The sequence below is a fragment of the Embiotoca jacksoni genome, unplaced genomic scaffold (assembly GCF_022577435.1).
Source record: "Embiotoca jacksoni isolate LCO1_2020_lvr unplaced genomic scaffold, fEmbJac1.0.p SCAF_13, whole genome shotgun sequence".
In the NCBI taxonomy this organism is placed as follows: domain Eukaryota; kingdom Metazoa; phylum Chordata; class Actinopteri; family Embiotocidae; genus Embiotoca; species Embiotoca jacksoni.
The window spans coordinates 7,121,102-7,134,015 of NW_027185263.1; the positions used below are offsets into that span (position 1 = coordinate 7,121,102).

Sequence of the window (12,914 nt, forward strand, 5' to 3'; positions counted from 1 at the left end):
GATAACACAGTGTTAAGTATAAAAATGTAACATCATAAATTCAAACATCTGACATCACTCAAACAAAAATCACTCAACAAAGTTGGAGACAGCCAATGACAAATACATTTGTTGGACAGTAAAAAAAGAACAAAGACATAACTGATGTAAATAAGTATGTGTCTGTAAAACTAAAAGCTAAAACAAAGCTGCTGTCCTTTTCTAGAGCACTACTCTTTTTTTTAAATCATCTGATTTCCTGTTTTCTGATACCCTTTTATGTATATTACCATCTTTGGCTATATTAACGTGAACAGTATCTGAGACAGTGTTAAGCAGGGTTAATGAATCTACCAGAAAGTAAAAGTCTGAGATTTTAGTAGAAGGGATATAAAAATAGCCAGCTGTTGTGGGACATACATAAAACAGCAGCTGTGTGAGGGTATGTCCCTGACAGCATCAACATGCAGGCATAATCACCATCACGACCTACACGTCATATAAAATATGAAGCACCGTGAGTGCAGCCATGCAGCACCAGGGTGTATAATCGGACCACACATGTTAAAAATGTTTATGTTTATGGCCCCGACCCACTGCACTTTGTCATTTTAATGGACTGCACTGCGTCTTCAGATTTGTGTGGTTATTTTTCAGAAACGTAGACACACGCATTATAGGTGCTGGAATCCAGATGTAAGATATTGAATAGATCTTTCACTTTTTATATTTAATATCATTATGATGATAGATGAGGAAACAAGCCACGCTAGTGTGATGCAATGTGAGGTACGAGCTACAGTAAATGCTAAAATCAACATTGCAACATACAGTGACAGTGCTAACATGCTGGCAGGAAAATGTTTATCATGCTCATCACAGCCGAGGTCAACGTACATGTCCGAACAAATCTTAACAAAAAAATCTTTAAACTCAAATGATTACACAGAATCACCTGTCAATGAACAAATCAGAAGCTTTTGGCAGCTAAGAAACAGAGTAGGTTTGTCTTGAGGAGAAAAATGAACAAACTACAGTCACTGACTTTGAAGCTTTGAACTGAATAAAATGATTTGATGGCAATTCAGATAAATTAAGTCTCCAAGTGTGCCATTTTACTTTATTTCATGCCATCGTAGTATTCCATTTTCGAATTAGCTTCTTCTGAAGAACAGATGAGTTTATGCCTGTCAGGATTTTTCTAATCAGTAGAATAACAGCAGACACCATAAACCCACAGTGATTACACAGCACTGAACACTCACATTATCCACACCTCTCTCTGTCTGACCTCCCTGTGCACAGAGCTCATTTCCCTCTCTCTCCACCGCTCTTTGACCCTGATTTACCTCAAGGCTTCATGTCGTACATCTTCTCTGAACAGCTCCAAATTGCTTCAGCTTCTTATTCTCCCTCTGTCCCTTATATCTAATTCACTTTCTATTGTGTTCACGCTCTCTCTGTCTATTATGTTGTAACACCCTCTCTTTTAGTCCCATTTGACCTCCATCTAAAACACACTCTCTTTCTCTCTCTCTCTCTGAGTCTCTCCGTCTCACGCTGACATGAGCTGAATGCAATGAGGAATGGGATCAATGGAAGAGTGAATCCAGAAGTGGGAAACTCCCCCCCTCTGAGGCTTTTGGTCAGTATCACAACGAGACCCACACTTTACTCCTGCTATTAAGGTGACTGTATTTCTTTGCAAACAACACCACAGCTTAATCACCATCACCTCAATCTGATCTTTATTTCAGCCTTGAACCTACAGCCTCAAACTCTAATACAGGACTCTGTGTTTACAAGTCATACAAACGTAATTTTATGTTCGTGGACTTTTCACTATAACAGGTAGGAACAAGGCTAGGAGTACAGCCATGCCAGCTGCTCTTTGAAGCTGTACTAGTATGTTAATGTCACGTTAAAATGCTCACACGCTGATGTTTACCAGGTTCAATGTCATGTTCACCATCTTTGTTTAGTGGATTAGCATTAGTTTTGTAGACATTTGGTATAACCTAAAGTAGCCTGAGGAGGGTGCTATAATTTATCCTGAGGGAAACATGACTGTCTGTGCCAATTTTCATGGCAATACATCTAATAGTTGTTGAGACATTTCACTCAAAACCACAAAAGTCAACCTCATTGTAGCACTGTAAATAGTAAAGGTCAGGGAACATTGTGCATCATCTGGAAACAATGAATGTAGAGCAGAGAATGTCTTCTAGTAGGCGTTTTCTGAATAACAGAAGAAGTTGCTATTGGACAAGTCAGGGGATCATCACAGTCAGTAGGCTCCATACTCTGGAGACCATCAACATCTGTGCCTGATTTCATCACAGTCCATCCAATAGCCACTGAGGTATTTGCAGACTGGACCGAGTGGAAGAACTACCAATAAACAGACTGACTTATCGACCGACACTGCCGTCCCCAGAGCCATGCAGCTAGTTTTGCCATAAAAGCAGCCTCGGGCCCTAAAATGCTCAGAGAAAAGTTTGTTTCCTATCTTGTGTTTAAGCAGGAAAAGTCTGACTGATATTAAAATCCTTTTCAAAGGATCCCTGGTCAAAAAAAGGCACCGTGCGTCACAAGGAATAGACTTACAGCCGTTAAGGGAGTTGTATCCCAGATTGTTGAGCGCTTCCTTGCTGCTACAGCGGGAGCTGCGTCTGCTCCCCCACTGGTCATTGTCGTGACCGCCCGACCGTGCCTTCATCTCCTCCTTCAGGATCATCCTGCCAATTCCCTGCGTGCAGGGAAGGAGGGGGAATGAAAGAAGAGTGGCGGGGAGGAACAGAGAGATGGGTTAGAGGGACGGGAAAAAAAGAGAGCGGACAAAGGAACAGATGAGGCAATAAAAGTTGGACATGTGCATGAGTTGATAGATGAGATGGGACAGGTAACGGTGGTGGTTGTAGTTTGGACAGATAGCAGGAGGAGAAATATGAAGAGAGAGAAGTACAGGAGCATCACTTCGTATCGTGTCCAGTGGTTGAGGTTGAAAAGAAGCATTTAATTAACCAGCTCATTAAATATTAACACACACTTAAAATATAAATGGGAGAAGCAGGAGAATATCTTCCTCTCTTACCCTGTTTATATTGTGATTCCACCCATCCTCCTCCCCTCCAGATGAAAACCTCCTCACCCTGGAGACTAGACAGAGAGACGGAGGTAATGAGAGGGAAACGTCAGCAACTGGGAGACATCAAAGCCAAACTGTCATTTGGCCCTCTACGCACTCTTAAAGTGAAGCATGTGCAGTATATTTCCATGCGTCTATGTACAGTATGTTGCACTGGTTAAATAGAGGCAGCAGTACCTTTTGGAGAGCCACTGTACGGATAGTAGTTGGAGTCCGGGTGATAAAGACTGTTACAGTTTGAGGTGGAGAGGCGACTGGAGTTGACAAGGTTCTCATTGGTCTTACTCTTATTGGCTGTTGGAGAGGCAGATGTATCTGATGGAAAGATAATCAGAGAAACACAAATTGTAGAATGTATTTTTTGTAAATTTTGATTACAGATGCAGTTTCAATATTTGATTTGTAATAGCAAGTCCCATTTGATTTTAAGGCTGATTTTCATGAAAATAACAACGAGGCAATCAGAAGGGAGAAATCAACATGAGGGAAGATACTTAAACATGTTCGGCTCTAACAAAATTGTCTTTGTTTATTTTTCTGTTGTGGGTCTCTAAATGTTTCACTGACCAATGTGTGTGTGAGACGTTTTGTGTCTATGTGTGCAGGATAGAGAAGATGGACAAAGTAGTGCATCTACTTACAAAGAGGGGGTTAGCACAGCAGGGGAGAGGAAGGGAGGAGGAGAGGGGAGGCGCATCAAAAATAAGGGAACAGAGAACAGAAAGGAGGTCAGAGATAATGTGATGGGGTGTGACACACAACTTCCAAGGCAGCAAGCGAGGTTGTCAAAGGTGTGTTGCAACAGTGCTAAGAACAAAGGAAGGCAGTTAGTGATGTGAAATGTGTAAAAGACATCAAGACACTACCTAAATGTTGTTTAACTTGTGTGATAAAGATGAAATATCATAGCAGTGGATGGGCTGTCATGGGGTGAAAGGGAGAATGCAGTACTTTAAAGAAAAGTGTTGGCATTTTGGCTTCTATTAGACCAGCAGTGAAGAGAACAATAAGAAAAGAAGAGATGGTGATATATAGCAATGGTCATGTGTCTAATTGATGCAGTGGATGCATGAATGTGACTGTTTGTGTCCAGTGTAAGTCGGACCATCCAAACACCAGCTGAGCAATACGTGCGCAATTTGTCATTTCTTTCAACACATCCTCGTACCGAAACAACAGAATAAACTCATTTCCAAAGACCCCAAAATGACATATGTGAGTGTTTTCAGCGCCCTCTGTAGGACCAACGCGTCCTCAAAACTAAACATCAGAAAAGCTAATTTGCCAAAAAGTTTGAGAGTAACAGGAGGACTAAACCTTTGTCGTCATGGTAACAATAATAAACACATGGTTAACTTAGTGAAGCGGTGACAGTTTGGTTAGGTTTAGGAAACGATCATGGCTTGGGTTAAAATAAGTGCGTACATTAAGAAATTTACATCATAGCAAGTCCACTTTGACTTTTGTTTTCACACAGGACACAAACAGCAGTCTCCAGGGTTAATGTCCTGTGTTTGAACCATCCAACCGCCCCCCGCCTCCCCCGTACGCAGACTTTGTGACTTCTCCCTTACTCTCACTATCACTACCATGGCCAACAGAGGTCACAATAAATGTAAATGACGGTCACATTAATCTTCTTGCACAGACCTACGTATAACGCCATGTTTCCTCATAATATGGAAGACGTATTCTTCATTTTTTTTCAAGTACAACATGCAGATAAGTTGAAATGAATCCATGCTTCAGTGACAGGCTACTCCTCCATCCTGAATATTTTACATTTACACCAAAGATTAGATTTAATGTGTCAAAAATGCACCCCAACAACCAAAGTGGATTTTTGGCCTGAATCAGATAATTTGTGCAACTAAAGCTAAAAAAAAATTCTATTCACTTGCGATCCTTTCTGCACTCTATTTGGTACTTTTAAACACTTACTAGCTCTCAGTTGTCTCTTCTGGTAATATAACTAAACAGCTCCTTAAGGACACATACCTTAAAAAGATTATGCTTTTGAGGTGCAGCCAAGTTTGACTAAAATACAGTATATATATCTGACCGTAGTATTTTGCCTTAATATGAAAACTGCCCTATATGTGATTCCTACTGTAAATTTTAATTCACCCATGCAGCCCAGATCAGCAATTGCCTGCTCTGACTGGAATGAGAGGTTTGTCAGCACTTTGTAGCGCAGAGTAAATCATGCCGAGGTCTTTCGGAGGAACTGTAACTCTGTGGGACCTGCCAACTGAGCGCTGATGGATCACCTCCATACTCAGTATTTGGCAACGCTTCCCTCAGTTTTAATTCACCTCTTGAATCACTGGTTGAATCTGTAATCTCATTTTTGATAGGACTACAACTATCAAACCTTACATCCACTTCAAGTCCGTATCCCTATTTAGTTTAGTTTAGCCAAGTAATTTTATTCAAATGATGGTGGTAAATAATGCCATGACAAGTAAGGATGCATCAATCCAACATTTTCTTGTCTGACACCACAGCTCAGGGTATCTTCAAATACAGATACTGTTGCGGTACATTTTCCAAATTAACAATGTGTGCGAAGAATCATATTTAAAGAAGGTAACGTTTGGCCACCTGTGATGTTAAAAACTGAGTTCACTGTCCAATGTGACTGATCTTCATCCTGACAGTCAAAGAGAGTGTATCAGTTAAGGTTGATACCCAGTCGGTTGAATAAGGTCGTTATCAGTGATGATTGGAGGCTGGCATATCATATCGGTGCCTCCTGAGTCCTAAACGCCTGCTAAAAAGGGAGGCTGTGGCTCAGACGGTAGAGTGGGGTTGCACACTAATCTGAAGGTTGGTGGTTCGATCCCCAGCTCCTCCTGTCCACATGCCCAAGTGTCCTTGAGCAAGACAATGAACCCTAAGTTGCTCCCGATGGTGTGCCATCGGTGTGTGAATGTACTCCTGATGGCGGCACCCTGCATGGTGATCTGTCTCATTAGTGTGTGAATGGGTGGATGGAAAAACTATGTAAAAGCGCTTTGAGACCAAAAGGTGATGAAGCGCTATACAAGTACAGACAATTTACCATTTAAACGTCAGCTGAAGCGCCAAGTTAATTGTATGTGTAGTTTACAGCGACAGCTTTTTAAAATAATTAAATCATTCAGACAAAATTTGTTACACTTTCTTATGGTATTATCTTCAAACTGCTTGCTTTATGTGACCATTACTCAAAAATCCAAAGATATTGAATCTAAAATGACATAAAAAAAAAAAACATTAAACCTTCCCATTTCAGAAGCTGAAACCTGTGAATGTTTGACATTTTTTCTTGATAATACCTTACCAAATTAACTGGTTATCAAAATTGCTGGACAATTAATTTTACGTTAATGACCCACCACTTCAGCACTGGTACAATTCACACTACAGACAATCTGGTATTATCTTCAAACTGCTTGCTTTATGTGACCATTACTCAAAAATCCAAAGGTATTGAATCTAAAATGACATAAAAAAAAAAAAACATTAAACCTTCCCATTTCAGAAGCTGAAACCTGTGAATGTTTGACATTTTTTCTTGATAATACCTTACCAAATTAACTGGTTATCAAAATTGCTGGACAATTAATTTTACGTTAATGACCCACCACTTCAGCACTGGTACAATTCACACTACAGTTTCAGACCCTATATAATGACTGTGATGAGGGAAATCTGCTATGTGGTTAACAGATAATTCTCTGGACAATCTGATCTTCTCCTCAGACAACACAGTGACACTCCATAAACTCTGTGACCGAGCCCGGCTTCTGGTAAAATACTGCTGCATCAAGCCTGTGCAGGCTTTCAGGAGAAATGCTTTCACTTTCCTTGACTACTTCTATTTTAGAGAATTTGAAGGGGAGGACTGAGTATCATCAGAAGCACCAGATTTTAGACAGGAAGAAAATATATAAAAATGTAATTCAGCTTCAGCTCAGATCTTTTCTGTAAGTGGTTCATTAAATCAGACATACAGAAGAGAATTCGTTACTACGTACGCAGGAATCACCTGGCTGGACAGTTAGACAGCCTAACAAAGGCTATAAAAAGCACAGCATTGCGGAATCAACCAACCTTGTCTCTTATAGATGGGGGGTTTCCTGTAGATGTTGGTTTCCTCAGAAGCTAAAAAAAAGAAAAGAAACAAAGTGAGAGTTATAGGCAGGGAGCAATAGAAATTCTAAAAGGAGAATAATCCGGATCCCCTCATTCATCCCATTCTTCCCACCAAATTAGTTGTGTACATTTACAGTCTTCTTAACCATAAAGCTGACAGCACAGGTAATAAACCGGCATAGTGGAGGCAGTGCAGTGCATCCAGACAACCTGACTGACATGCAGAGAGGCTGATGAATACAAATTCACAAGCTTAATACAGGAAAGAGAAGCAGATGGCACAGGAATAAAGAAGAGGGAGGAGAGCAGTTGAAGGGTGGAGAGAGGGAGAAGCAAAGGAAAAGATAAAATGGATGAAGAGGGAGAGACTTCGAAATGACAGGAAAGTAGTCAGTTCAATCATTTAGCTTCGAGTGCTGGAAAATCACCACAAAAATATGCCACAGTAAATATGCCACAGTAAATACAAAATAAATTGAGTTATAACCTGCAATAAAACAACAAAACCTGGGCAGAGTGTGCCACCAATCCTACCAAGTTGGAGGTTTCACTCCCAATGGGCCATCCACGCTAAATTTGTATGCACTTGTGATACTGCGAGGCACTTTGGATAAAAGCTTCCACCAAATACATTTTGCTCACCGTTGAAAAGCACGAAAGGAGTGCTGTTGTAGGCCTGGCAAGGAAAAATAAATTTGGAAAAAAACAAATAAGAGGAAGCATGCAGAAAGAAATGGACTGAGGGGCACTCGGAGGGAAGGATGGAAGGAAATCAAATGCATAGCTCACAGTGAAAGGAAGAGGCCTTTTAAAGTGAAGGGAACCAAGACAGACTGTAAACATTCAAGGGAAGAGAGAGGCATTAACTTGATAAAGTGAAGGGTTGATGGACTGTTTAAATAAAATGAACCAGTATTAGATGTTAGATGAAAGCTTTCATATGTTATACAAGAGCTTCGGATCAGTAAAATGGATAAGACAGAGACTTCCCACCAGAGGACACTGTAAAAAAGGATAACTACATTTTTATGGATGTTAAAACCTCAATAAAATAAGTCAAAACACAATTAATTTCTTCTCTGCTTAGATGGTTAGAGCAAATCGCCATCCAAAATCATGCCATGACCATTTCTATTATCAGTGAATGTTGCAGCTGCAGGGCTGTGCGTGTTGTGATTGTGTTCTGCTCTCCGGTAGTCCTTCACATGCGCCACCCTCCTGTGGCAGGTGGTCGACTGCACCTGATTCCTCTCTGCTCATCGGGGTAGAGACTAAAGACAGCTGTATTGCTGTCAGCTCGAGTTGTTGTTTAGGAAATTGTTTGTCATACTCCCTTTTGTCTTCTTTTTTGTTTACAGAAGCACGTTTTCTGTCGTCTTTAGTGTTTTTGTTATAAGTATTTTATGATGGAACTAATCTGATCATAAAAATGTGTTCTTGTGCTTCTTTTTCTGCTTTCCTGGTCTTTTTTGCCCTATGTTTATTGTTACTGCTACACCTCTCATCCCCTGGACTTCTTGGGCATGTAACAAAAAATCTCTTACTATCATTTTTTGGGGGGATTTCTATTATTGGTCAAACTAAAAAATATCATCATTAAAGTGAAAAATACAACTCACAGTAGATAGAGACTATTATCAGAGTCTGTGATGATAATCTAAAAGTACAGTATTGTAAATATTTTGCTTGTGGGTCGGTTTTGGACTAACGCGGCTAAATTTGGGTTAGTAAACAGGTTAGGGAGTCCGGGTTATGGATGACGGCCTACCTGGCACATGGAAATGCTTGGGAGCTTGGAAGGTGGTGTTGGTGGGTGTAGCACACCTGGGCTGTGGCTGACTGTAATAGGGTGAACTCCTGCCACTCTCACTGCCTGCAGTCAGCCCAGCCAATCACAGTGAGAGAAACCAAAGCATGAATGGCCCACGTCCCCAAACAGAAAGACAGACAGGCTCATGAAAGACAGACTGACTCATAACCTGATGAATTACACGTATGTGAGCACACAAGTGTGTGTGTGTGTGTGTGTGTGTGTGTGTGTGTGTGTGTGTGTGTGAGTCAGTAGTGGGTGCTGCTGGGAATTCTGTGGCTCCAAACGGGGATTTGACACCTTGTTGCACCCACTCAAACAGCTAGTATAGGCGTCATATTTTGTGTGTGTGTGTGTGTGTGTGTGTGTGTGTGTGTGTGTGTGTGTGTGTGTGTGTGTGTGTATGTGTGTATGTGTGTGTCTTTGCTTGAGTGGGCCCATTACCAGGGAGATAATAATGCTGTGGGGAGCCACCGTGGCGACTGTGTGCGGGAGAGTCGGTGAAGGCAGAGCTGGAGGAACGCCTGGTTTTCAACTCCATGCCATCCAAGAGATCCTGAGAGGAAAGAGAGAGAAAAGAGGCTGTCTTAGAGTAATATGCTTTAATTTAGTAAAGGCTTTAAATTAGACCCCAAGGCTCGCTCCAAAACACAATTTTAATCGCGTTGAAAGCACTTTAATATTCTCCATTGTGCATATGGTGCTAACAGTCCTACTAGCGCACACGCATGTGCAGTTGTACACACACTATGTATGTTCGCAGGATGTTTGGTCACTGCTGTGTGAATGTGTGAATGACGCTCGTCATGCTGCCTCAGGCCTGGGCTTCTATTTTTTATACCTTTTTTTTTCTTCATGTTTACATGTTTTAATCCTTGCTGTGAGTAATTATATGATTTTAAAGAGCCCTGAGCCCATTTTGCATCTTGTTTTTATACTTAAATAAAATTGAATTGAATTGAATCATATGCTTAAACTACAGTAATTGTGAGGAAAAACTGTGAACAAAGATTTCAAAGATCGACACATTTTCTTTGCTTACATAGAGTCCCGCTTTAAAGGAATAGTCTGTTGGTTAGCTGCTCTCTTGCCAAGACTTAGAGAAGAAGATCAATAACAGTCAAATGGCTGCATGTTAAATATGCAGCTGGTTAGCCTGTAGACTGGGAAATGGGGGGAAGCAGCTAGAACGACTCTCTAAAGGAAACAAAATCCATCTACCAGCATCTTTACAGCTCACTAATTAACACGTTATATCATGAGGCATGAGGCGATGTGGTGGATCTACTTCTGTCTTGGTGCAGTAATTCCAGAAATATCAAATATCCCTTGCAGTGACCATCATCTTTTCTAGTCGTTTCTTTTTAATTCATGCTGGTTTTATTGGCAGAGACTGGAAACCTGCTTCACATTAGGGACACATCAATGCGACCTTTTCTCTCCAGAAATAGAAACCTCAAGTTATCTGCCAGTATCAAGTATTGATGTGACACTAGTGTTTTCTTTCACCAAAATTTAAGATTGTACACACATAAACTCACTGAAATCATCAATCTAACCCTTCACTGATCTGCTTAATAAGTATTGCTGCTGATCCCCACTGAAGAAAACGGATCCCTCTCCCTCAGCTTAACTGTTGGTCTGATGTGCGAGTCCAGTTTTTCCATTTCACAGTGAAAGTCCTTCCCTGTTCATTGACAACATGTGAACTGTGTCGTCCATACAGTTACATTATATTCCTTTTCTATTGTGCATTTACTAGTCTGGAGTAAAACATACCCTCTGAGTCATTACAAAGAGGGAAAATGGTTAGGTGGAGTACTTACATGAGAGTACGGCGATAAGGAGCCCAAAGACTTGATCAGAGGGGGGGAAAAATTTGTATATTTGTTACTATTTAGTATTCTTGTTGAAGGTTATAGTCGGTTTGCTTTTGTCCAATTTTTTTTTAACACAAAACATAACTCAAAATACATTTTTGGATGGGTGTGTGCGCGTGTGTACCTGTCCACAGTTGTATCTCTCCAAAGTGTCATCTGAGAGGTGTGTGTGTGCGTGGTCGGCCTGATAAGGTATGATGTCTGGCCGCTGGATGTCATATATGGCTTTGACCCTGGGCAGAGCAGCCAGCTGCTTATAGTCCAAAACATCATTGTTAACCTTAGACTGTAAGGGAGAGACAGAACCACGCACAGAAACAGTAAATGGAAACTGAGTAGTAAATAGAAAGCTGGATTCTAAATCAAAGGCAGACAAATTAATTCGCACAAACAAAACACATACGCAGGCATACAGGCAGGAAAACATAAAAATACAGTGATGTGAAATGAAAATACTCGATGAGCTACTTAATGTCAATTTAAACATGATATAGAGCAATGTAATCGGAAAAAACGTCATCCGATAGACTAACAACATCTCAGACAATCTACTGTTTTCATCTAAGAAGCTAATGTGTTTGCTTGAGTGCAATTAAATGTCTTAAAATGTATTATAAAATATACATAATGTGTTTTGTGCATCTCCCCAGTACTAACAGACATACAGTGAAGCAGAGAGACAGACAGACAGACAAGTCATCTGCTCAGAGACAGATAGAGCAGACAGAGTGAGCTTTCAGGGACTCTTTATGTTTCTGTCTGTGTTGGCTTTATTTGAATGACGGCTGTGACAGTGACAGCTGAGGGCGTAGCGGTGTCAGCGTAACCATGGTGATAGCAACTCACACAGATGAGCCGGTGAGGAGAGCCGAGTAGAGGAGAGGAGCCTGGAGGAGAAATGGACGCCGTCTCAGAGGTGCGTCTCAGCTGGTGAGACAAAAGTAGGAGTCAGAGGGAGGATGTGAGTGAAGTAAAAACAAGAGTCAGTGCTGAGAAGTTGTTTCATTTAATGTAATCAAATTTTAAAGAAAGAATAGCTTAATAGTAATATTAACTTGTGTTACATTTCATGAGAGTGACAGCACGATACATCAAATAAAGTCTTACCAAATCTTTGCCTTGTTTGGCTTTAATTCTTGAAATCTTGGAGGTGCCAGGTCTGAATCTGAATCTAAAGTTTTTCATCTTGTTGATTTAGTTAAGCTGAGTAATACAAGCATTTGACTGTAAAAGGAAAAATAACAATTGAATTTGTCTTTCCTAGTTTTAAAAGTGCCATATCCTGAGTGTGTGTGAGGAAACAACTTCCTCCTCTGTCCACATGTGATGAACCCACATTGCATTTTTGCATTTTCATGATAACTCTCGACTCTGGCAGGCAACGGTCAAAGTGCAGCTCATACATATTTCAAATAAAATGCTTTTTTGAAGCATTAAAATGTAAGACTTCTTGTAAGGCTTTTAGGAAAAGTTCTGCCAAATAAAGCTGTAAGACTAGTTTGGAAACTCTTTGACCCCCTTCGCATTGATTGCACGTGGTAAAATACCCCAAAAGTGTTGTCCAAAGAACTACATCTTAATCTTTCATAAAATACATTGCATACATCAAAGAGTTTTTTATGTAAAAATCCATTTATGAGGAGGGGAGACTTGTTGAAGTTAGTTTTTTATAATGCAAAGAACCAAATACTGTAGTTTTCAAACCAAAAATGAGACATTTCAGACACAGCCAGAGAGAAAGAACCACAGAGAGGACAGAAACAGAAACAGGGAGAAAGGGCAGGGGGTTGCAGGTATTTTGAGTATTGCTCACCCTCAGTTTTCTCTCCAGCCGAGCAGCTTCTTTACACATGGGGTGCCAAACCTCTGAACCTGCACACAAACAGACATATACACACTTTGTTTATTGTGTGTGGGCAGCAGCCATACAGTTTTATGGGATCCTATGAAGAGTAGA

The 12,914-nt window shown here is 40.6% G+C and overlaps 1 protein-coding gene across 8 annotated transcripts in view; it reads right to left on the minus strand.

Moving 5' to 3' along the window:
- LOC138196247 (actin-binding LIM protein 3-like) overlaps positions 1-12,914 on the minus strand; it is a 44,529-nt gene that overhangs the window by 6,205 nt on the left and 25,410 nt on the right. For 3 of the 8 annotated variants that reach the window (XM_069146112.1, XM_069146118.1, XM_069146111.1), the window contains exons 8-17: positions 12,771-12,829; positions 11,804-11,884; positions 11,082-11,243; positions 10,904-10,933; positions 9,522-9,633; positions 9,036-9,140; positions 7,226-7,276; positions 3,305-3,442; positions 3,074-3,138; positions 2,587-2,728 (exon numbers count right to left, since the gene is read on the minus strand). In XM_069146112.1, coding sequence (XP_069002213.1) covers positions 2,587-2,728; positions 3,074-3,138; positions 3,305-3,442; positions 7,226-7,276; positions 9,036-9,140; positions 9,522-9,633; positions 10,904-10,933; positions 11,082-11,243; positions 11,804-11,884; positions 12,771-12,829 — 945 coding nt within the window. The remainder of the gene's footprint in view (positions 1-2,586; positions 2,729-3,073; positions 3,139-3,304; positions 3,443-7,225; positions 7,277-9,035; positions 9,141-9,521; positions 9,634-10,903; positions 10,934-11,081; positions 11,244-11,803; positions 11,885-12,770; positions 12,830-12,914) is intronic. The other 5 variants (XM_069146113.1, XM_069146115.1, XM_069146114.1 and 2 more) reach the window with 5 other exon arrangements.